Raw genomic sequence first — 24,520 nt, 5'->3', positions numbered from 1 at the left:
TCCATTAGTGAAATTAACTACAGTTTCTAGGTAGCTAACAATGTGCAGTATACAGTAGGGCATGGCTAATGAACACTGCAGTGGGTGATATTTCATTATACAAATTAATGCTCACATTTTAATGGGAAAGTCACATAATGAATCTCAGCTTCAGTGACAGCAATTAGAGACACAGATTGTCCCCTTCTGGACAAGGCACTGTTTAGCAATAAGCAGCTGTGTAAAAAGTCTTCAGGTTTACAACATATATATATATGCTTTGGGGGAATTAGTGTACAGTTTATATTAATGTACTGAATCTTCCCTGCAAAGTAACAACTGTATTTATCTCTCTGTGTTTTAACTAAGTAAAGACATATAAAGAGGCTAAATAAATATTGTAGATGAGATATAAATAAAAGAAAATATGTAATTATAAAACTTTATAAAAATTACAATATTTTATTGTAATGCCTAGGGCACAATTGAAAAATCTTTAATAAACAGAGTCAAAAGCATCACAAGTCTGTCCTTTCATGGGCTAGGGGTAGTTTCATCTTATATAATAGAGAAAAACTACTAGTAAAGGAAAGTGGTAAAAGCAAGAAGTTAACTAGTATTTCTGACAAACAGATTAATTGTGTGGTGAAACATGTGCAGGATCCAAAAATAATCCTACAGAACCTTTGATATTCCATTTGGTTTAAAAAGTGTGAAGTGAATGATTAGAATGATAAAAGAAATTACTGTGTAAGAATAGGCATAATAATGAACTAATTAAACCATACAGCAATTCATTTCTAAAATATCTGCTGCACAATGGATAAAATAGGTTATCAATAACTGTTTCAATGGTAAAATAAAAAAATGCTGGAAAATGTTTTCAATATTTTCATTAAGCAGTATTCTGCAGAATTGTAAGATGTTTGATTTCATTTGCTTTGCATGAGAGAAAACTAGCTTGTTTAGAAATATATAGGCTCAAATTGCAACTCACATTGTCCCTGAGTGACTGTCAAGCCCCCACTGCTGGCTGCCAAAGCATGAGGTGTTGGGGTTCTTGTACTGATACCCAGCCCTCACTGTACAGAAAAATTAATAGAGAAGCCCACAGCACTAAACATAAGCAACTATTTAAGAAGTACAGAGATTTAGTAAGGGGAACTAAAAGTAATAATAAAAATATGCATGTGGCTATCAGGGTTACAGAGGACAGGGTAAAATTCTGTAGATCTGGCAGGTTTAACAATTTGTGTCTTGCTAATACTGGACAAGAGTGGATGAAAAATTACTAGCCATAGTGTAGAAGACTAAATATTCTTCTGTTCTTAGAAAGAAACATGGTGGGTTTTATAAGTATTTTCTAATGATACAATTCCGCCACTAACTGATGGCTCTGTCATGCTGTAGCCCACTACATTTTAATGTTTTTTTATAGTGAATGTGACTGGATAAAGTCTTAAAAATCCTGGCTGAAGAGCTCTCCAAATCGTTAAAGTTCATTTAAAAAAACAAATCTTGGAACATTAAGCAAGTTCCGAAGCATTTGTAGTAGTAAAAAACTACTCCCTGTCTCTCCTGCTATTTCCAAAAAGAATATGAAGACCTTGAAATTATAAATGGACTATCCTGACATAAGTATTGGGTAAAATTACTAAATGAATTTGTTAACTAATTAAGAATTGGCAGCATAGTTGATTCAATTTTACTTTATGTAAGTAGGTTTTATCATATCTCTCACTTTTTTTGTGAAAGTAGCTTGTTCTATGTGACAGTACCTCCCCCCCCCCCAAAAAAAAAAAAAAAAAAAAGTATACAGAGATGAAGTGGCACATAAACTGGCAGTTCCACAGCAGTGCTTTCATCTTCATCTATTTAGTATTTCATTATTTGGAAGAGTATATAAAATCACTGTTGATAAAATTTACCAATGGCACAGAAAGGGTAAGATGCTAAAAATCATGGGGAGGCACTGATTAGTCACTTAGTCAAGTGGGCTCTTTTCAAGAATATGAATTTTAAATCAGCGGAATGTAAAGGAACAAATACTAGGGGTGTTGATGAACTGGGCCTAGGATTATGGTAAAGAAGCAACAGATTATGAGCTGTTAGTTGACTGCTATAGCTATGGATGTAGACAGTCTTGGACTGTATGAGATTACTGTTGAGCTGAAATTTCAGCGAAGCTTTAGTGGGCACCCATAATTTAAAAAGACATTGAAAAATTGGGAACAGTATTCCACTCAAGAGTGAGAGAAGGTGAGAGGTGACTGACTTACTGTCCTCAAGTATCTTCCTTAGGGAATAGACTTTTTTTATTCAAAAAATCTGTTTAATCTAGCAGGGGAAAATGTAGCAATGTTCAGAAGTAGGAAGCGGACTTGGGATGAATTCGAGCTAGAAATGAGACACACATTTTGAGTAGAGAAAATACTTAACCAGCCAAAATTTTTACCTAGAGGCATGTTGGATTCTTCTTCATTGCTGTGGTTGAAACAAAATATGTTTAAACTAAACCGAGTAAGTTTTGTTTCAAATTATTGTTATGATTTGATTCAGGAATTATCATGTGAGGGCCTTTGGCCTGTATTGTACAGCAGATCAGACTAGATGATCATAATTGTCCCTTCTGGCTTTAAAATCTGTAAATCTATTTATAATCTGGCTGTGGTCTCCTTGCAGAGCCTGTAGCAGATAATTCCTGTGACTAGTGTGATCAGATTGTGTTCTGAGCAGGACTGGTGATAGCTTGAATAGATTATACATCTGTGGTGTTTGTACAACCTACTATACAAATAGACCTGTTTCTACTGGGCAGTGTGTCTGTTTCCAGGTATCTACCAAGCTTTTGTGCAGATTTTACAATCAACATTGAATTTTTACTGTCTTATTACATCCTGATATAAAATAGTTCTTGTGAGATGTCTTGTAAACCAGGGCAGTAGATAGATCAGAATGTGATGATGTTGCCCAGATAAGTTATTCTCTGTAGGATTTTTTTTTTTTTTATATTGTACATACTAGAATATTCTCCATTTCTACTCCATTGTGAAAAGGTTTCAAGGGATGCAAACAGGGCCAGAGAATTAGCAAGATCAAGATGGTCATCGCCTTCGTGAACAATGAAAAATGACTCTTGGATATGAAATGCAGAAAATTATTTTGAAAAAGTCATGTTCCCTCACTCCTGCATGGCAACATTAATTTATGTGGACTAATATTAAGTGCTAAATAACTCATCTGGACCCTGCTCTTGGCAATATTACCAGGGTAGTCATTACACGAGGATGAATTCTCTGAAACCTTTCCTCAAAGTATGAGATACAAACATACAAACAGGTGGTCTTCTAACAAGAATCTTAGCCTACCTCTCCTGTTGCCCGTACTATTTTTGGACATGTACTATTGCAAGTTGCTGATAGAACCCTAGAAATTAGAGGTTCTTTGACTTTTCTGTGGAAATTGGTTTGGATTTTGATCAGTTTAGTTGAGGTTAGATTGAGCTTTTCCCACAGCAGCTTGTAACTCTATTTTATTATTTGTACAGGGACTTACGCAAGGCATAGCTGGTTGTTAATTTGAATGAATGAAAAAGCATATTTATATCTGTACAATTGCTGAATTTAGGAAATACTGACACACTAAATTTAAAAGATTCAGGGATGATTTACTCCATTCTACTCCCTTTTCCTACTGCCTGCCCTTGAAATGGAAGCAGTTTATATTGCTTTGAAGTAAACTAATCACTGCCAATATTTGGATCTAAAAGAGAGGAGAGATGTTTTTAACAGCTCCCTTTGAACAATGTTTTTTGGCCAGTCCTGTATTGTAAAGGTGGCACAGTGTGTTGCTACATGTTGAATCCAGTTTCAGACCCTCAGCTTTAGATCTCATTTCTAGCCATGCAAGAGGTGGGAGCACCACAGAGGCAGTGTACCAAGGCTGGGAGAGATCTGAACTTTTTATCACGCTGTCTCAGTCAGTGTCTTCTTTCAGTTCAATGCTTATGGTGTCGGTGGTGAGCTGTGTCCAAATCTCTTCTGTGGAAAGAAAGCTCACCCAGTGGAGAGATCTTCAAGCAAAAAATGTATTGACTTCAAAGCTTAGTAATTTATAATAAGAGTATGTCTGGTTCTTTAGACTGAAGGTGCTTTAGAAGTACAAAATATTACTAGTATTTCATCTAGTTAGTATATTCTAACTCACTTTACCCATTTTTACCTCTGCCTACTGCTTTGCACAGCAGGTTTTTATCAACTTCAGTGCAGCCTATATTTAAAACTTCTCCTCCCAGCAGAAGCAATAACCATAGTGCCTGCAATGCCGGGACACTCTTCTTAATGGTGTCACTTGATGTGCAATGCAAACACACACTGAACTATCATTAGAATAAAAGGAAATGCTCAATATAATTGTGTTAAAGATTTCCATAAATGCATAGGGAATGCTGAGGAAGAGCTTTGCAATTGAGAGGAGTGAAAACTCAAAAATGAGAGCTTTTAACCTTAAAAAGTCTGGTACTTGTTTTTCAGCAGTTGTGTCAGAGTTCAGGAGTGACTGGTGGGACAAACATCAGAATAAGAGAAAACAGCTCAAAAATATGGCAGTATGTACCCACTGTAAAAGCAATAATTAATATTTGCCCAATTTCTGTCTGGCAGCACAGCTGTCAGAGTTTGCACCCTCCCCAGCAGCCCTGCAGAAATACAAACAGACAGCCATTGTCCGCTCTCCCCTTGTCCTGGCCCTGCAACCCCTGCTGTGGGTGAGTGGGTGTGCTCAGGGTCCCACCTGAGACCGGGAAAGCACAGGCAGGTGTGATCCATCTCAGTGTAGTGATTCTTGCTCATCAGTAGGAACTGTTTGTTTTTGCACAGCTCCCACTGAAATGCAGCCCTCACTTGGTAGTGGTGGAGTATTAGAATTTAATGACATGACTGTGGAAGACTCAGAACTTGCACTGAAGTGTCTGAATCTGATTTCTTCTACTAAGTTGTGTGGACCCAGGTCTAAAGCATGAACCATGCTAATTGTTACTCTTCTTCTACAGAACACCTCTTGTTTGAGGTGTTGCACTTTTCTCCCCTGAAAACATTGATTAATGTTGTTGATGTAAAGCTCCCATGTCTCACCATTTAGCTTTAGGATTACATTATAGATTTAGAATTTCCACTGCTTGTAATTTACTTCAGCCCCATTTGAATCGCAGCAAGTATCCAGCCAGGCGCCTGGTCAGTAAGCTTGCTCACGCAGTGCTACGTGCTCATTTGAGCAACCTCAACGGTGGCAGGTGTCCCTGCCCATGGCAGGGGTTTGGAACTCAATGTTATTTAAAGTCCCTTCTAACCCAAACCATTCTATAACTGTTCTGTAAGTTTTCTGGTGTCACCTCTCATCAGTATATTCCTGCAATCAGTGAGAGGAGCAGCTTCCCAAGTATTCACCAGCCTTTCAATTGAGCCTGTAGCTTAAATAACAAAAGTTTGGAATCCTTTCAGTTTTGTTTTAAGCAGATTTTGAGGTTATTTGAAAAAAGGTAACTTTCCAGCTGGTTTTGTGAACTACATATCATTATGTAACATTTTTGCTATGGAGGAAGTTTTCAATTTCATTATTGTACTGTTTGGAGAAGGCTTGCCTTTCTTGTTTGGATAATGCAAGGAAAAAGCTATGTAGAAAAAAGAAAATACTTTTCTTGTTGAGATCCTTCATAGAAATAATTACAACTACTGGCAGTTCACAGATCTTTCAGATTCTTGTCACTTTTAGAGAGTATTTCCATACTTCTTCCTTTAAAAGGAACTCTGCATTGCTAACAAGTGCTCTGCAAACATTTAGGTATACATTTGCTTAGATGTACGTTCTTTTTGGGTATGTCTTCATGATTGTATGTGAGTATTTATTATATGTGTAATATCTTCTACCTCTTTTAAAGTATAGGAAGAACACTGAGAGTTTAGTGTGGGATTCAGATATATCTTTAATTCATTAAAATCACCCTATATGTTTTAAAACTCTATTCAAGCTAATCGTATAAAAGCATTGCTAGTAGGTTAATTGCACGTTTTACTACTTGAGCATTAGAAATGCCATTAGCACAAATTTAAAGGACTGCAAAAACCCAGTAGATAATACTAATTTCAAATACCGAAACTAAATATATTTTGTACTTTTTTTATTACTTGATTTCTTTTTTATTTTATTGACTACTTTTTATTTTAACTATATGTTCTTACATGCTGCAATCATAATGTAGTGTAATGATATTAATATTTTATAAAATCTGTATTTATAGTTCTTTATTTAGAAACAATGCAGTAGGTCTGCAGATCTTTGAATCCTTCTGGAATGGTGCCCTCCAAATAATGATAAATTACTTGTGCAGTATGCCATTTGCTAATTATATCCATGATTTACTGCAGAGCAAGACTTAAATCATTCATTTCAGTCTTGCGTAACACTGCCATAAAAATTTTAAGTTTAAAAATGGTTTCCATGTGTATAATTTAAACAAATTTTAGAGCAATTGTATACACAAAATATTGCAACCATCCATTTGTTACATTCTTTGCTCTCTTTTTTTTAAACTTGTACTTTTAATGATTACTGTGGTTGAAATTGTTATGCTTCATTTTCATAATCATAGCTTTTAATTCTACAACAGTTTTCTACATGTTAGATTAAGAAAAGGATGGCTAATTGTGTGTAGATACCATGTCATCCCTGAATAGCCCCGCATTCTGGAAACCTATTTTGGAAAATTTCAGTTATGAATTAGTCTTCAATTAAAGGCATTTTTTTTTAATGAATTATTAGCTCCAAGATCTTCTTGTTTTCAAGCAGCTAATGTTCTTTTTTTTTTCTTCACTCATCCATATACCAGAGTACAGTTAATTCTCTATATTTTTCTCATTATCCATATGTATAGGTGAGAAGCCTTACAAGTGTCCACATTGTGATTATGCTGGCACTCAGTCTGCATCTCTCAAATACCACTTGGAACGGCACCATCGTGAGCGACAGAATGGAGCAGGACCACTCTCTGGGCAGACTGGAAGTCAAGAACACAAAGATGAGGCACCAAGTAAAAGTTCTGTCTTTATTAGACCAGATATATTGAGAGGAGCTTTCAAGGGGCTTCCTGGTATCGATTTCCGAAGTGGTATGGTCTCGCAGCAGTGGGCATCAGGAATGCTGTCTTCTGGAGATCAGCAAGGACAAGCAGCTGGCATGTCATCTGAAGTACCTTCAGAAAATATCAAGGGTTCAGACATATCTTCCAAAGGAACACACTTCTCTGAACTTGGCCGTGCTTACCAGAACATGGTTGGGAATGGTGTGAACTTCCAAGGGTCTTTGCAAGCTTTCATGGACAGCTTTGTCCTAAGTTCTTTGAAGAAAGAAAAAGAAATGAAGGATAAAGCTCTCTCAGATCAACTTTCAGGAAAAGCTCTGGGCTCAGATGGTGGTGAGGAAAAGATAAGCAGCAAGTCCTCACAGCGAAAACCAGAAAAGTCACAATATGAACCTCTTGACTTATCCGTAAGGCCAGATGCCGCCTCCCTCCCTGGTACATCGGTCACTGTGCAAGACAATATTGCCTGGCACGGCTGCTTGTTTTGCTCTTTTACAACTTCATCTATGGAACTAATGGCTCTGCACCTCCAGGCCAATCACTTGGGCAAGGCTAAACGTAAAGACAACATCATAGGGAACAACAAAGACCAATCTAGAGAAGCTCCAGCCCCGATTAATAAAGTGAGCTTGCTCGCTTCTTCTGTGCAGTCCAGCAAGGAGGCTGCAGTTTCAAACATGCTGAGCCAGCTGGACTCAGCTTCTGAGAAAATGACCCAAGGACAAAACAAAGAGACCCTGGGAGAGCAAAAGAACACTGCCTGGCCCAGCCACATGGAATCCACTTTTTGTAATTTTACAACAGACTTCTATAAGCAGTTTGGTGTTTATCCTGGTGTTATTGGCGCAGGAGCACAAAATTCTTGCACCAGTAATGAATCTGAAATAAAAAAACAATCCGAAGATGATCCAAATATTCTGCTCTCTGACTCTGTAAATAAAAGTGCTACTGATGACCTTTCTGACATAGCTTCATCTGAGGATATGGAATCTTCCAAGGAAGAAAACATTGAAGATGAAGACATTGACACAGAACCAGATATTATGAATAAGCAGTTGTCTGCCCTAAAAAAAGAAAGCAGTGAAGGAGGCGATAACATACAAAGTGCTGTCACCTCACAACCAACACAAGGGCTTGTATCACCACTGCCGCAAGCTTCAGAAAAGCAGTGGCACAGTCAGAATCTTCTATCCTCCCATGAAACTGCACAAGGAGTGATGAAACCTGAGCAAGTTCAGGGTCCACAGGTCCTGGAGAAGCAGATGAACATGTTGTCAGTCCTAAGAGCTTACAGCTCTGATGGCTTAGCAGCCTTTAATGGACTTGCAAGTAGCACAGCAGCTAGTGGATGTATCAAGAGACCTGACTTGTGTGGTAAGTTTTAGACCTTCTTTTAGACCATTTCAGAAAACACTTGTGCAGAATCATGAAGCTGCTCTTTAAATCTACTTAGTCATGTTTGTTAGTAATACATTTTTTTAAATGTTAAATGCTGTGGGCCAAATTCTAGTCTTATATGTGGTCTACTCCATTGAAATCAGCAGTGCTGCATGCATTTACTTATACAAGATTTTAGAAAGAACTTGCTTTTTAAACTAGAGTATCAGCAATATAGACTATCTGTGCTAGTGCATATGAAGGGGATATTTACTGCTTTAGCATACTCAAAGGAGAAAAAAGTTTATTTTCATGGTAACTTGCAAACTTTTCAGTATTTTGATATAAGTAAGAACCCACAAAAAAACACTGGATGCTTTGCCAAGCAAACCTTGCTTTTTCTTTCTTCTTTTTTTTTTATTTCCTTTTTCCTTTGAGTTGGGGTGTGTTCAATTACCACAATATTAACGAAATCAAAGGCCAAGTGCACGATATGTGTCTACCTGTGGTGAAAAGCCTGTTTGGTTTTTTTTAATCTTTTTTCCTTTTTTTGGTTTTTTTTTTGTTTGTTTGTTTGTTTTATTATATTTTTTGTTTTGTTTCAATGGCACCTTCACCATTTTCACTATTCTAACTAGCAGTTGTAGGAATTTTGATTTGCCTAATTAAGAATATGCCTTCAGGTAATTAAAAAACCAACAACACACCAAACAAACAACCCCCCTTTTACCCTTATTAGTCTCTGATTTAAAAAACTGCAGTCTTGATTCCTCATATCACACATATCCTATTTGACAAAAATGAGAGTTAAATCTATTTGGAACAAATGAGAATGAGGATTTTATTTTTTTAATTTATCTCCTATTTTGTCAGCATAGTTTGTGCTTGAAAGAGATTTTAGAATGCAAATCCTGTGAAAAACAGTATCACTTTAAAAAGCAGAGTCAGCAAGCATCACAAAAACTTTGGTAATGCTTGTTTCACTTAACCTTCAAACCAATCAGAAAACATTGTCAGAGCTGAACATGCACACTAAAATGTATACAAGATAAAATAAAAAAAAAAAAAAAAGAAGAAAAAAAAGAAGAAAATGTGTTCAACAGTTTTAAAGCCTGGCAATTTAAAATTAAACCCTAAATCTGCAAACACTTAAGAGTGGTTACCCTGGTTAACTTAAAGTTGGTAGGAGCTTTGTTTGACTTTACTACAATAGCGTATGTGCTTAAAGCCATAAGCCTTTCTTCGGGCCCCTCGCTGCATTTCCAAGTGTATTTGTTGGTCTTATGAAGAAGTCTGATTTCTCCTCACAAAGTTTATCTCATTTGTATTCTTGGAGCATTTTGGCTTCACCATATTGTCATTACTTAAACTGAATCAGGAGCCCAAGTATCTGCCCGGCCTTACTTGTAAATTTCCATGTCTCAGTGCACTAGGAACCAATTCAGAGAGTTGGAAATATTTCCAGATTCTTCAAAATCAGCAGTTACATTTCTGATGTTTTGAAAATAGTTGAAAGTTGATTTAATTTGCAGCTGGTACTTGGGTTTTATTTTTTTTTTTTCCTCTAGCTGCGGAGTACAATCAACCAGTTAAAAAAAAAAAAAAAACAAAAAAACAAAACCAAAAACAGAGAATGACTCTTCAAACAAACAAGTAAAAAATTGGAAAACCAAGATTAGTAGCTTTGTACAAAAGATCTTTATACTCCTTCCCAGACATAAGTTTTTTAAACAACAACAGAAAAAAAACCACCCTCTAAACTTATTATTGAAATGAGGTCATGTTACTTCCATTAGTTTTTGTTTCATCTTCCAATCAATTCAACAGACATTTTATGATGGCTTGAGTTTATATGATTTTAAAGACCGTATCCCTTTCACAATCTCTGCCCAGTGATAATGGATTTGACTAGAAGTATGAAGGGATAAAAAAGCCAACAGAAGCTTGTCTGTTCTACTTTTTTAAGCCATTTTTTACTGGAAAATGCAGTGCGAGTTCTCCTTTCTCCCCCCTCCAAAAATAGCTTTTTAAAATTCTTCAGTGACGATCTATTGAGTGTTTGCAGAATAGAAATATTAGGGCTGACTGTTTAAATATATTATTTCATTTTTCTCAATATTGCACAGTAAAAGTGGATAAGTATGAACAAGCCCCGTGTCAGTATTTTATTTTCTATTTGGTTGGCTTGGACACTGCCCACTTGAAAGTAGTGATTTTTGGGGATTTTTCATGTTCTCAGTGACATTTTATACTGTGAATTCACTCTATCTGTGCATGCTAGTGTTGGGAATCTCACCTGATGTTTCTGTGTTTGTAGATTAGCTATCAGGAGCATCTTTGTATATTAACCTTCCTTCCCTCTTGCACAAAGCCCATGACCTTATTTGAGGTTGCCTTTGTCTCTCCTACTGCCTGAGAGATCAGAAAACTTGAGACCCACTTCCAGCACCCAATTCCAGGGCATTATTCTTGTGTTCCTTTGTATTTTGGGAGACTCTGTGCATCTGCCTTTCCTTTTACAGCCAATGATGTGTGGGTTGTTGACATCTCAAGAGAGAACACTGGTGCATTGGTACACTTGATACAGTCCTTGCACAATCAAGACAGAAAGGTGTGGTGCTCTTTCCACAGTCATGATAGAGCGGAAATAAAATCGAAATAAAATATCTCAGCTTCAGTTAGCTGAGATTGCTTCTTTGATCTGCCACTCTAATTGAGTTAAATTTCTGGCTACATGAAAACAAGCTGGGATTTTCAATGATCCACATGGATCATTTTTAGTTGGCAGATTTTACCTTGAGATAATGGGTTAGGTTTTAAGGACAAATCTTGGCACAAAAAGGATTTAATCTCTAAAGGAGAATGCCACCAGCTCACATTATTGTTTTGGAAGGTCACCACACATGGGGAAAGCAGTCGTCAGTTTCTCTATATGTAGAATGAGAGAGACTGTTGATGCACACATCATCCATTTATGCTCCTACCATGCTTGAGGCTGTAGGGATGAAAGACACAATTAGGAAAGAACCATAATTACTGCATAATATAGAAATTTCCATGCCAAAATGCTGCTGAGAAAAACCACAAATATTTTTAATATTTCTCCTTTATTTACGTAGGAAAGAACAGAAAGAAATAATAAAACACCACTGATGAATTTAGAGTTACTCCTGATCTGTACTTGGTTTTGGAGTCTCAAGTGACTATACCTAGGGCCCAGTCTTATTAATCTTTGCTACCATGCAGTTTCTAAGAAGCATACACGCTTTTCCTTGCTGCTGGTCAGCCAGCAGCCCTTCATGGAGTTGAAGCCCAGGGCTATGTCTCCATGGCTTGGTAGCTGTCTTGAGCATTCGTCTACCCTGCTTTCACAGCCCTTGTTCATTTGAGAAATTGTGCTTGGAGGTTCTAGAACTACTTTGTATTCAAGTTTTGGCAGATCTGTTTTCCTTTCCCTTTATGCTCTCTTACTCTGCTTGTCTTCCCATATACATGTAGTTGTATCACAATAATGTTCCAAATCATTATTTTACATGTGATATGCACAGCATCTAGTTATGACAAGACCCATTCCTTTCTTTCTCTACTTCCCTTTAAATTTCCCTGCTTTGTGTCTAGGATGGTAAAGTTTCCCTACTTGCATTTTTTTGCATGGGAAGTGCATAGGCTTTCAAAGAAGAGCTGGTAGGCCACAGAACTATTGGCCAGAGATGATCCTGGGCGTTAGCTGGTTGCTTGATGGATTAGTGCTATTGAACCCACACTTAATGATGTCCAAAAGTATTAGTTCCGTGTTGTCTCTGTAAATCTAATTTGCTTCCATTCATGCTCGCTTTCCTGTGCAATTAGTGCTGTTTTCTTCTGTGTAGGCTCCACCCCGTTATCCCTTCTTTCACTGTAGGAAACCAGGGCAGGGCCCTTTGGATGTCTGGTAGCAGCTTTGGAGTTGTGAGCCTGCAGAGGCTGAGCACTTTCAGTTTCCTTTGGAGCAGAAAGCATTCAGAATTGCACAGAATTATTAAAATGTTCAGCATTGTAACTTTCTGAAATACCTTCCAAATGTGGAACTGCAGCACAGACAAGAGGGCTGGGCAAGGGGAAGATCAATTGTGGCAGATTATTACAGCTTTACTGTCACATAATTATAGTGCTCTACCCCAATGTTTAAATAGTGAATTTAGTTGTTGTAAATTGCTTATTGCCACAGGTGTCAAAACCAAAAAGATTATAATGCTAACCCCTTCAGAACTACCACCAACATATAAAATACAGAAAAAGATTTTTAATTGTTTGTGGTGGCTTCACTTGAATCCTTATTGCAGCTCTTTAAAATTATAAAATCCGTATCAAACAGAAGCAAAAGGCCTAATCTGTTTAAGCTCTGGGACAGCTACAAGGCAATGGAATACCATTCTACTGCAGCAAGTCATAGAACTCCTGCCCATTTAAACTATCTTGTAACACACTCAAGTAACCCAGCATTTGGTCCTTCAATTGATCTGCAGTTGAAGGAGTAACCATCATATTCTTTACCTTGAAGGCAGAATGAAATGATGTGGAAGTTTTACTGCAGACTGTTCTTTATCCCATTATGGTGATTTTGAAGAGGTTTCTATAGTTTCAGTTAGGAGGTCCAAGGCCTGCCTGTAGTGTATGTGCTGTACTGTTGAACAGATCAGCACCTCGGCCCCATGCCTGGGTTTCAGCCGTGTTTTCAGATGTCGCTGTGCCATTTGCATGGCAGTATAAAACCAAACTCATATGGCTTGCTTCCTTTTTTTAATTAACTGGGAATGCCAGTGATCCAGTGAAGTTTGTGTTGCTGGAGAAAAGGGCCGGTCTGTGAATAGCGCTGTATTTGCCAAATGGTTCGCTAGTCATTTCAATACAAACAAATGGATGGTGTCTGTAAGTCTGCAAACACTGTTGACATTTAGCCTTGTTTATGTTACTTTCCTTTTGCTGCATGTTTTTGGCTAGAAAAGATACTGTCTGAATTAACACTGACTTCCCAAGCAGAAGCTAAGTAGGACCCAGTCTTGCATCCCTTACTCTTGATGAGTTGGACTAGTTACATGACTAAGGATTGCAGAATCGGGTCCTATGTTTATTGGACTTTAAATTTCATTGGTATATTCATGTAGATTAATTTTATTGTATTTTGCGCTATCAGAAGTCAAGTGTTGATATCACCATTCTGTTTACTGTTGAAAACTTTGATTTCTTACCATTTTTCATGTCACAGTGTAACATTCCCATTCCATTTATGTTTCTGGAAATTAACCCCTAAAATATCTGATAAAGCTGAGTGCTGAGCACCTTGTATTGCCAGTGAAACTGGAGGCATTCAGTCCCTCCCAGCTCCAGATCTGAAAGGGGGATTGTGTTTGCAAAAGGAGGCCTTGGTATGTGCCTTGATTTCAGACATCAGTGGCCAGCCGCACCAAGGCAAATCCCTAACACAGAAAGGCTTTTCTTTGCAGAGACAAAATAATGATGTAAGCTTAGAGATGTATGATTCTGCTCTAAGTTTCATCTCCAGAACAATATATTCTTATTGTTTTTGTCATATCCAGGTCAAATTTAATCATAATTTAGGATTAGGCACAGGCATAGAGAAGTTCCCAGGTCTTTCCAAAGTCAGACAATGCTCTGGTTTGTGTTTTGGTTCAGGAAAATATATTCTTGTGTCTGAGGTATAGTATTTCCTATAACTACTCATAAACACAAACAATTTAGATATCCTTGTAAGTCAAAACTAAGTGTATGATTAATACATCTTATGAGGCCAATTTTAAACAATTAATTTGACAGCAATTATAATTTTTAGTTACAGGCTTTCAGAAATAAGTAACCAAATTCATCTTTGTAATATAAGGAACTTAGGATATCTTATTGCATATCTGGATTCTCTGAGGTTTGCTCCCACCTACCTATATACCTATAGTGATGGGGATGAATAATTACCTGAGGCTTATTAATTGTTTCAGGAAAGAAAAAAATATATACCTTAAGTGTAAGCATTAATATATGTATACACAATACATCCACAATATATAACAAACCATTGTCATAGTACAAAAATAGAGGTCCTGAATATGTTCTGTTATTTATGTGTTTGGCAAGCTTAGGGAATGGACTTTAGTATGAGTGAAAATTCTCTTAACATTTTTAAGGTTATTTATTGTCATTTCTATTTGAGTTTTTAATGGTCCTGTATTTTGTAATGCTTTAGCAGAAAAAAATACTGTAGTTATCTTTTTTCATATTCTTTAAGCAATATTTCTAGCTTAATATATTGTGCCAGGTTTTCCAATATTAACCAAGAAAGACAGTGAAATTCAATGAACAGCACTCTGACATCCACAATTTAAAACCTGTGATTGAAGTGAAATGTGTAAACTTCTAGTGGGTTATCATGTGCTTTGGAATAGAGTATTGTTGGAAGTAATTAGAAAATATATTAAGGTTTCCTGGTAATGAAGGTATGTAAGTTTTAATAATTGTTGCTTTCTGAATAAGTGTCAAACTATATCTTTAAATGTATATGGAGTTACAAGTTAGGTCATCTGAATGGAATGTAAAACAATACTAAAATGCTTCAATAACTTATCTCAGTGTTGCTAATAAAAAAAAGCTGTTAACCATTAGCGCAGTTTTGAGTCATTTTGTTAATTCGCTCAAGAAAACTCTCGAGAAAACCTTTTGGTAGACCAAAGACCACTCATGAGATTCACAATTGTTTGATGCTTTGAGAAGCAAACTCTGCAAAGCTACTTGTTGGCCTTGTAAAGGGTATTTAATAAAAATGCAGCCTTCTGAAAGATGTGGTTTTTCACTAGAACAATGCCACGTACGGTTAGGCAGGTATATAAGGGGCGGGGGGGGGGAGGCATCAGACTTGTTTCCAGAAAAATATCTTGGGAATGTGGGACCTGTTTCTTCTCTGTCACTATTAAAATCCAGCAGAAATTCTTATGGAGGCCACTGGGTTAAAAATGAGTAATAGGGGGATGGATTAAGTATGTAAGTATTAGTGCCTGCCTGCCTGGCCAGGGTGAGATACATATTTGGGTCCAGCTCTGCAGCTGGAAATAGAGCCTCAGTGTGTAATGGGTATACAATACCTATCCCTGCAGAGAAATGCAGGGTGCATACAGTCTCTGAGAGATCTTTCTTGGTTAATTTTGCCTAGCCTTACAGTAAGTCACAGCCTTCAGAACTGCAGATGGCACTGAACTCTTGGTTTTGTTTCCCATGGGAAGGATGTCCTGAGTGTAGCCTCCCTTCTTAGACCTGCAAACCATCCACCTGAGTAAAGCAAGCACAGAGCAACCAGTCCCATCAGGCCCTTTAGTCTCACTCAGGCCTATGGTAAGTGTTTCCAAGATGGGACCCATTACAGGTGGCCTGCTGCTTGGTGCACAGCTGAGGATGCACTGAAAGGCAAACATGACCAGGGCTCCCAGTGTCACATCTTCATTAATGCTGTCAGATTTGAATAGCATATTCGTACTTTTTATTTATTCCACCAAAACACCGTGAGTCAGGACCTGACATTTTAGTGTTATGTGTCATACTGAGAAAAATCTGTAGTTCAGCAGTAGGACAATTATATTATTTTGGAAGGGCTAGAATTAATACAGCATTTGTGAGACAACTGTAACATTTATCCAGAGTCAGTGTGAGATTGTTCTTCCTTTTATTTGGAGAACACTTCCAAAAAAGTATCAACTAGGAGCAAAGAGAAAAAAAGACGAGAAAAAGTGTCAATTATGAATCCATTTAACCCCCATAGGGTATAATCTCATCTTGTGTAATGCCGCTGGCTGTTACATGCCTAAACTTCTATGCAGTGAGCTGTGAATATAGTCCTTATTGTCCTGTGAGCAATATGACTAAGGAAAAAATATCTCTGTAACACAATGGAGCATTTGTCTGAACAGTGTAACCTAAGGTCCATAACATCAAATCTAAAGTTGTAATTATACAGCTGCAGTCACACCACTCAAGTGAAGGCTGTGTCAGCACTTGTATTCTATAAGAAATCCTGTTTTCAAGGGTTGATGAGTCATATGCAAAAAACATTTCTCACTAAACAATTGTTCTGGTTGTTCTGAAGCAATGTCTAGGTACAGGCCTTTCCCCAGTAGGATGTGGTCATGTCTCTGCAATATGCCATGGCTTATTAACTGGGCAGCTTATTTTGTTAATGGATGTATCTTTCCTGAGCTAGGAATTTACCTACAAGGTTTGGGGTGTTGTGCATTTTTTATTATTGTCAAAACAAACTAGTGGGGAAAAAGCCCAGAGTGGGTGAGATGTTCACCAACAAGGATTATAACAGGTGAAACACATTCAGTGTGTCATCCCCAATGTTGATTTCAGTTCTTGGAGCTGAATTCTTCCTTGGAGGACTCAGTCACAATTTAATTTCATTGAGATGCCTTGAAATCAAGCCTCTCAAGCTCACTGTTGCTGTTACTGCCATTTGAAGCAGCTGCACATTTGCTGGCAAGGAGCGGACATTAACCACAGAGGTAAACTAGGACCACAACACATCCCTCCCACATGGAGGCAAAAGTAGTACTCGTAGGACTGAGACAAAATACCCCAAACCACAACCATTTTCCTACTACATGAAACTTATGGATAGGTATGCTGGATGTGAGTGACTTTGGCTAACAGATGCCCCTGCCCGGAGCGTTGCCAGTTACAAGCAGGTGCTCCTGAAGTCTCCCCCCCGATAAGGCACCCGCACCCAGCCTGCCCCATTGTCTGTGGAGTGAGACGCCGGCCCGGCAGGTTTCTTTAAGCTGATCTGCTCTGATCTGGGGCATCTGTAGCGCCGTTCCCTGCATAAAACAGCCATTGTTCAGACAGCAGAGCAACAGTGGGGTAAAAAATAGCCTGTCATGCTGGGGATCAGAGAAGGAATTGTTCCTTAATTATCTCTTACTGAAGGAAAAACTGAAGGCATATCCCGATATGTGCCATGACTCTGGCAGAACACAAGTCTTTTAAACAAGGTTTGGGGAGGGGGGCTCACACTCAAAAGCTGGCAGCCCTCACTCTTCCTGCAGGTCTATGTATGATCTGCTTACTGACCATGGGAAAAAAGAAGTTTGGATTCTCATTGCGAAGTGGAAAATAACAGTGCAATAATAGTACTTATCTCCCTGGTAGGAGTGTTGTGAGGATAAACTAATGCATTAATGTTTGCAAAGCGCCTTGAAGATTAAATACAAGTCCTCACTATTCAATTCATCATAGAATCATAGAATCACAGACTGGTTTGAATTGGAAAGGACCTTAAAGCTCATGCACTTCCAACACCCTGCCATGGGGCAGGGACACCTTCCACCAGACCAGGTTGCTTTAAATCCCATCCAGCCTGGCCTTGAAGGTCAGTTTGTGAGCTTTAGGAGAAAGGACCACATTACCCCTAACTGTCTCTTTTTTCACTTGTCCCTTTGCACAGCTAGCACCATTTTGGTCTGTGCCCTTGGTTTTCTTTTAAATCCTTTAAAATCATCCTGTTACACCTGTTGCTCGTGTCGGGATGCAGAGAAGTGCAGGTCCTTCTGCCATGTGTAGCTGAAGGCTCTGCTGTCCCTGCTGAGAGCTTGAAGAAGGTGACAGCTTTCTCCCAGCAAAATCTGCTTCCATGCAATGCTCACTGTGATACCGAAAGCACCAAGACACATCCCTGGCACAACCAGACATCCCCAACTCCAGCCAGCACCAGTATGTGCCCAGCGGCTGGTTTGTCCATCCTCTCACACAAGAACTGTTTAAGAACAGGAGGGTTTATGGGTGCATTCACTAGCCATTGTACTTTGGGGTGACAAAGAAAAAAACAATGAACCAGGAAAGCTTTTCCAAAGGATAGAGGTGGGATGGCTCCCTCTTTAGTTGCCAAAATGATTGACAGCTGTATAAGGTCAGAAGATGAAAACTAAGCCATGGGGGACAGAGCAGGGAGGGGAGGGGGGCAATCAGTTGAATAAAAACCTGAGTGTCAGTGCTGGGGAAGGAGAAAGAGGGCATTCCCACTAGAAAAATCCTCACCCTCTGCTCCCCTACTGTTTGTTTGGGGAAAATGCTGCAGCTTAATCAGAATTATTTACAAGATAATGGTCCATTGTTTGTAGTAAGACAGATGCTGTCTGTGGGAATTTGGTGTTTTATGCTCTGTGCATTACAGTGCCATTGCTGTGTACAGATGGGATCACAGTGGTATTGTTGTTATCCACTTTTTGGAAATTTGGAGGATCCTCACCATGAAAGGAGGATCCTTAAATAGAAAAAGTTTGTGCTCAGAAGTGGGATTTCTCTTAAGGTGGAATTATGCTCATACATGTATGAGAAAAGAAGAGGAAAAGGTGGAAGCACTTTGCTTGAGTGGTCACTAGGCTGACTTGACTTGGTGGTGGTCGACATGAGTTCAACAGATGGATGGATCCCGTGTGTCTTTCCAAGGGTGGGGTAGGTTGTGCTCCTTCCTTTGCTGGTGGCTGGCGGAGTCAGTTGCTTAGAAGGTGATTTGAGAGGTACACAAATATTTCTGCGCAAGAGAAGAGCTTGCCCGCTGAGTAATCATCCTCTGGTTGTGCGACTGCAGCTTGTGGTGCTCCCTGCCATCTACCCCATGCTGCCAGTCAAACACCGAGCACTTCTGTTTCACCAGAAAACTTCATCCTAATGAGTATGTGGGTGAAGTTACGGGAAGGTAAAACTAGATTTTCACTAGATTCAAACTGGGGGAAAAAAAAGACCAATAAACACCCAAAGAGAAAACTGTTTATTTATTTAGAACATTAAATGCAAGATTTCTTTTTTTTAGTTGTTTAATACCAGCAGAAACTCTATTTCCATAAGCACCCCTTCTGCCCAAGTAGAAAGTTCAATGTGCAGGCCTAGAGCCTGGCAAAAGGGAAGAGCCAGTGACAAGCAGGTGGGTGACCTGGTGCCATGTGAGAACCACCGTGTCCACAAAGAATAGGGCGGCACGTCCATCCCACCGGCTGCTGGCATCTGCCTCAGCAAAGCATGGGGGACAGCAGCACTCCCAGCCCTTTCCCACAACCCCAGAGGTTCCCAGAGGACTGCAGCATGCAGAGCTCTGCAGTGCTGTGCCTCTCTTGGGAGCAAATCCTGCCCTGCCTCTTCCATCCATATTGCCTCTGAGATGTGAAGTTCCGCTTCAGGTCTCTGTGGTTTGGAGCAGGACCTGCCAGCAAGTTGCAGGGCAAAGGGGTGGAGGGTGTGTGGGGGGTGGTTGTATGTGTGTGTGTGCACGCACTTCCTCTCTCAAAAATCTGCTTTTAGTGTGCAGTGGCTCACATATTACCTCGGCAGAGACCGGTGTGCGCCAAAGGCAACCAGGAGACGACAAATCACCAGAAAGGCTCCGGAGGGAATTTTGAGCATCCACGTCTGGTGTCCCAAGATCCATTAGCTTTCAGGTAAAACGGAAAACAATGACCGTCTTTTTTGTATGCAAGGTAATTAAGCTGTCTTTCCATCACTGCAAAATACCTGAGTTTCCCCAGAGAAAGCAGAGGGCCTGGGGATGGGGAGTGAGACAGGGAAGGGCACAGAATGGCTGATTTGCATGTTCAGGGGTCTGTGCAGCTGGAAATAGGTTTCCAAGATCAGCACAACCTCCTCTGGGCGGGTTCCCCCCAAAACAGGCAGCAGTAAGAGGCAGGTCCCATGTCCTCCCCTCCCTCAGGGACAGAGCTGATAGTGTCAGGTCACGGGTGGAAATCACTTTGCCCAAGAAGAGGGATCTCTGAGTTTTGTGAAACCAAGTTTTCCAAGGGTTAGATTGGCATGGGATGGGAGGTTGCTATTCCTGAGTGATTTCATTTTTCCTAGGTGTCTCCAGTGGGATCTGCACAGGGAGCTCCCAAGTTTTTTTCCTCCAAGTCAGCATTTATTTGCAAAATCTTAATTTTGTATTTCCTGACATTTTCAGTCTAATGTTCTAATAAGGATTCTGTCCATCTGTCTAAATAAAGCTTTGTTCTAATGAGGACACCATCCATCTCCCGAGATGGAGCTGTAACGACTTCCAGCCTTGGTGTAATTTTAGCTAGACTCCCTTCCCCACCCTCTTCTCCCCACAGCTCTTTGTTTGGGGTGTAAATTATCTGGTTTGGGATGAAGTTGAGCCGAATTTCATTTTGGGTCAAGTGACCAAGCTATTGTGTGAGCCTCTGCTTTCTCTCTGAAAAGTAGGATTTTGCTCACTCCCAGTTGTTCAGTGCCTGCTTATTTGCAATTTCTGTTCGTAAGACTGCGGGTTTTCATGCCAATGATTTTTTATTGGAGTAGGGAGGTTGTGGGAGCATGCCAGTGTCAAAGGTTGTCATTTGAATGGTAATTAATAACATTATCAGTCTGATTATGTGTTTAGATGTCCAGAATCAGGAGTGAATTGAACTTGTTAAATTTAATTCCTACCTCTGAGAATCCAGCTCTTTCCCGTGGCTGGGAGACTGGCGCGCCCACCAGCCTTGTGTTTGCATAAAGGACAAAACCAGGAATTTGAAAGGGCGACAACTGATGGGAATTGGTGAAATTCTGGGCTCCTGGCATTCACAGGGCTTCTCCTACAGCACCATCACCCTGGAGCCTTCACCAGGGAGAGGAAAGCGCAGATCAGGTGCATGATAACATTCATAGACCCCGTTTTCATTGTGTGGACTGAAACATCGAGTCATTTGAGATCGGAGATTATGTCTTTTAAAGTCCTGAAGAGCCGTTTCACATGCGACTGATTACCTCTGTCAAAGGCCGGCAAGCCAGGTCCCACCTCGGTGGGTGGGATCTGAACTCATGCTTACAGAGGTCAATAATGGGGTTTTTAGACCTTTGTGCCTCTCAGTCCCTTATAGCCAGACCTTTTCTGTTAAAACTGTTTAAATTACAAACTGGTAATAAAAGGATCATATGTGTTTCCCCCTGAACAGGTTCTTTAAGGCTATTATGATAATTAAAAACATATGGTGCCTGCACAAGTCAGAGGGAAACCACAGATGTACAAATTAGGTATTATATAAGGTTTTTCTTCTTTGCCCTTTCCAAAACAAAAGCCAAAGAAGTACAAAGAGATAAAGATGGTAATTATTTTTTTTGTGAGATGGGAGGTAGCATTTTGGATTTTTAATCATGAAATATGTAAGCCTCCTTTCTTATGCACAATGAGAGCAAACTTCCTAATACACAGGAAGAAAAAAAATCCCAGTAGCGCAAGACTGCAGTATTTATGGAAGGAATAAGGAAACACTTTGTTTCATGCAAGTTATTGGAGACCAGGAAACCTTTTGCATTTTTTATGATGTTTCCCTGCACAGACACAGAGGATTATATTTATTAAATATTGAATTATATTGAAATTGGATTGATGCAGCCAAAGAAGGACATTTCTTTGTATTCCATTTTTTCTCCTTTTTTTTAAAAAGGAAATGTACTAATATTGATTGCAGTACAAGTAGTCATTTGTTTTAATTTAAAAATATAGGATTGATTTTGAGAAGGTGATAAATACTGCTAATAAAAAATTTCAAAATGGGGATTTATAATGATTCTTTGTTAAGTCAGTGGTTTAGTGAAGCTAACTTATAATAAAAGTAGAGACGTGCTGAGCAATCCATAGCTAATGGGTTATTTGCCATTTGCTAGCTCTGCAAACTTCCCTTGGTTTGCTGGGTCCTGCCAGAAAAGGTAAAATTTATACCATCTAATGCTCCTTGCTCCTTGTTTTATCTTTCTTGTTCTAAAAATGAGCAGCCGAGGGTTTGCTGGCCAGTGCAGAGGCCCCCTTCACATGCAGATGTGTGCAGCTGTTTCACAGAGAGGGAATAGGTCCAGATGTGAGTCTGCTGAGTCTGAAATTGGTAGTTGTGTACCACAGGTTCTGCAGTGGTACAGGGCAGCTCCACAGGTGGTGGGGTCTCGCAGGCTCCTCACAGGTCTTTCCTGTGTGCAGAAAGATGCTGATGGACAGGTCCAAGAAGCATCTGAATTACCCCCAAAGCCTTTTAACTCATAAGCTGCTGCTTTGAGCTACATGGCTCGCACGACACCAGCATCTGCCTGGCACCTTGCCCTGCCTTGAGAGGTGACAGACCCTCCTCTTCCCACCGAGGACTGCTCAGGGCTCCACACATCCTGTATTCCTGCAAGGAGCAGGACCACAGTGAGTCGATTGCTGTTTGCTGCTCTGGGGGGACAGACAGCATCCTCCAGCATGGACCACTGCAGCCTCAGGGAAGGAAGGACCTTCCTTTTCAGCACACCCAAGGCAGCATGGAAAGCATCCTGGTGCTGTGCTCACAGTTGGACTTGCCTGTCTCCTACCCTGGTAAAGGGCATGCTGATAGCTCAGAGCCCCAGGAACCGCTCCCCAGCTCCTGCCACAGTGGGACTCATCCAAGAGGATGCTGTGTCCTGCCCTTGGCAGTGCGATCCCAGCCAGGGAGCCTGTTCCTGCAGCAGGCATCTCCCGCCAGGATGCAGCTGAGCACTTGCAGACCTTTTGCTGTGTTCACTTATGTTTTCTTTTGTCTTTCAGCAAAAAGGCAACTTTTTCCTTCCTCCCCCCCCCCTCCACTGAAACTTTTAGAGCAGTAAAAACGAACCCTGGGGAAATGGGAGGGGGAGAAGCCTGATGGTAACACTGCAGGTTTGCGGGAGTGGTGGCTGAGCAGGCATTTCTGAGGAGAGGCTTTTCTTTCACTGAGTGATAGCAAACTCAGTGTTATTTCGCATGTAGGTATTACCATTTTAACTTTTACTGAGGTAAAATAACACCTTGTCACTCAGTGCAAATACCAATCACAAAATGAATTAATTGTAATAACTGTTGTCAACAGAACAAAAGACTTGTTGCTTTCCTAAGCAGATTTCAGTGCCACTGATAACTATATACAGAAGTTCCCATTGGGCTTATTCAGTGTATGTAGTCAGGAAATAATTTCATCTGCCTTTCTCTGCACTTTGTTGTAGAAGTCTCAGAAATTGAGTTAAAAACCTATATTTTTTACATAGTGCTAAGCATACACTTTTCCAGTGCATAGTTTTTTTTTTCTCTCAAAGAATCCCTAAACGTTTTTACTAGTTAATTAACACTTTTTTTGTGGTTAATTTATTAAAGAATTAACAAGCTTGTAACAGTCTGCAGAATCTGTTTATTCACCTTATGCTGTGATGGACAGTTACTCTCAAGGAAAGCATGGGCAGCTTTTTTGCTACAGAACATACTTTCTGTCAACGCTATTTCTTCAGGCAGTCATCTTCATCCAAAGCAAATGGTGCTATCCCAATAGATGGGTGAAATGTCCTTTGAAAAGGGGAAAAGAGAAAAAAATAGCCAAGAAAAGCAAAATTCTTCATACTTGTGCTAACCACAAATTTATCCAAGTGAAGTTTGGGGAGGGGGGAGAACTAATTAACTAATTTCACAAAGAAGCCTCAGTACAGTAGGAATCAGTGCCAATATGCTATACTCATTTTACACGGCCATTCAGCATAATAATCAAAAATACTATGGCATATCCTCTATATTTTACTGCAAATGGGATGTATTTTCTTAAAGAGATATACATTAATATTGCAGCCTGGGATAGTCATGGAGACCATAGCCAGCGGAATAAACACTTGTCAGGAACTGACTCATAGAGTGATCAAAGGACCATTTTGCATCCTTATTTAACAAAATAGATATTTTATATTGCTTCCCCCCTCTTCCTTTTCAGAGTGTACCAACAGGCTTCAGTACTCCCTGCTCTCCTTGGAAGCAGGATCACAAACTCAGATAAAGTACATGGGAAATTAATTATCCATGTATCTTCCCCCAGAAAGCAGGAGACTATCCCGTATAAAAGTCTGTTTGGGGCAGGCTCCCCAGCCCACGGCTGGAGCGAAGGGGTTAGAGGCTAACAAAGCACCAGCAGAGCAACCATGCATCATTAACCAAGCACCGGTTCCTGCTGCTCTCATCTCTTGCTTGATTAAAGC

The 24,520-nt window shown here is 39.7% G+C and overlaps 1 protein-coding gene across 1 annotated transcript in view; it reads left to right on the top strand.

The window, feature by feature from the left end:
* Nucleotides 1–24,520, top strand: part of ZNF536 (zinc finger protein 536) — a 184,507-nt gene that overhangs the window by 58,793 nt on the left and 101,194 nt on the right. Inside the window, exon 3 of the mRNA XM_065662622.1 lies at nt 6,908–8,488. Coding sequence (XP_065518694.1) covers nt 6,908–8,488 — 1,581 coding nt within the window. The remainder of the gene's footprint in view (nt 1–6,907; nt 8,489–24,520) is intronic.

Source organism: Lathamus discolor, chromosome Z (genome assembly GCF_037157495.1).
Source record: "Lathamus discolor isolate bLatDis1 chromosome Z, bLatDis1.hap1, whole genome shotgun sequence".
Lineage (NCBI taxonomy): Eukaryota > Metazoa > Chordata > Aves > Psittaciformes > Psittacidae > Lathamus > Lathamus discolor.
This window is presented reverse-complemented; position numbering and strand designations above follow the sequence as displayed.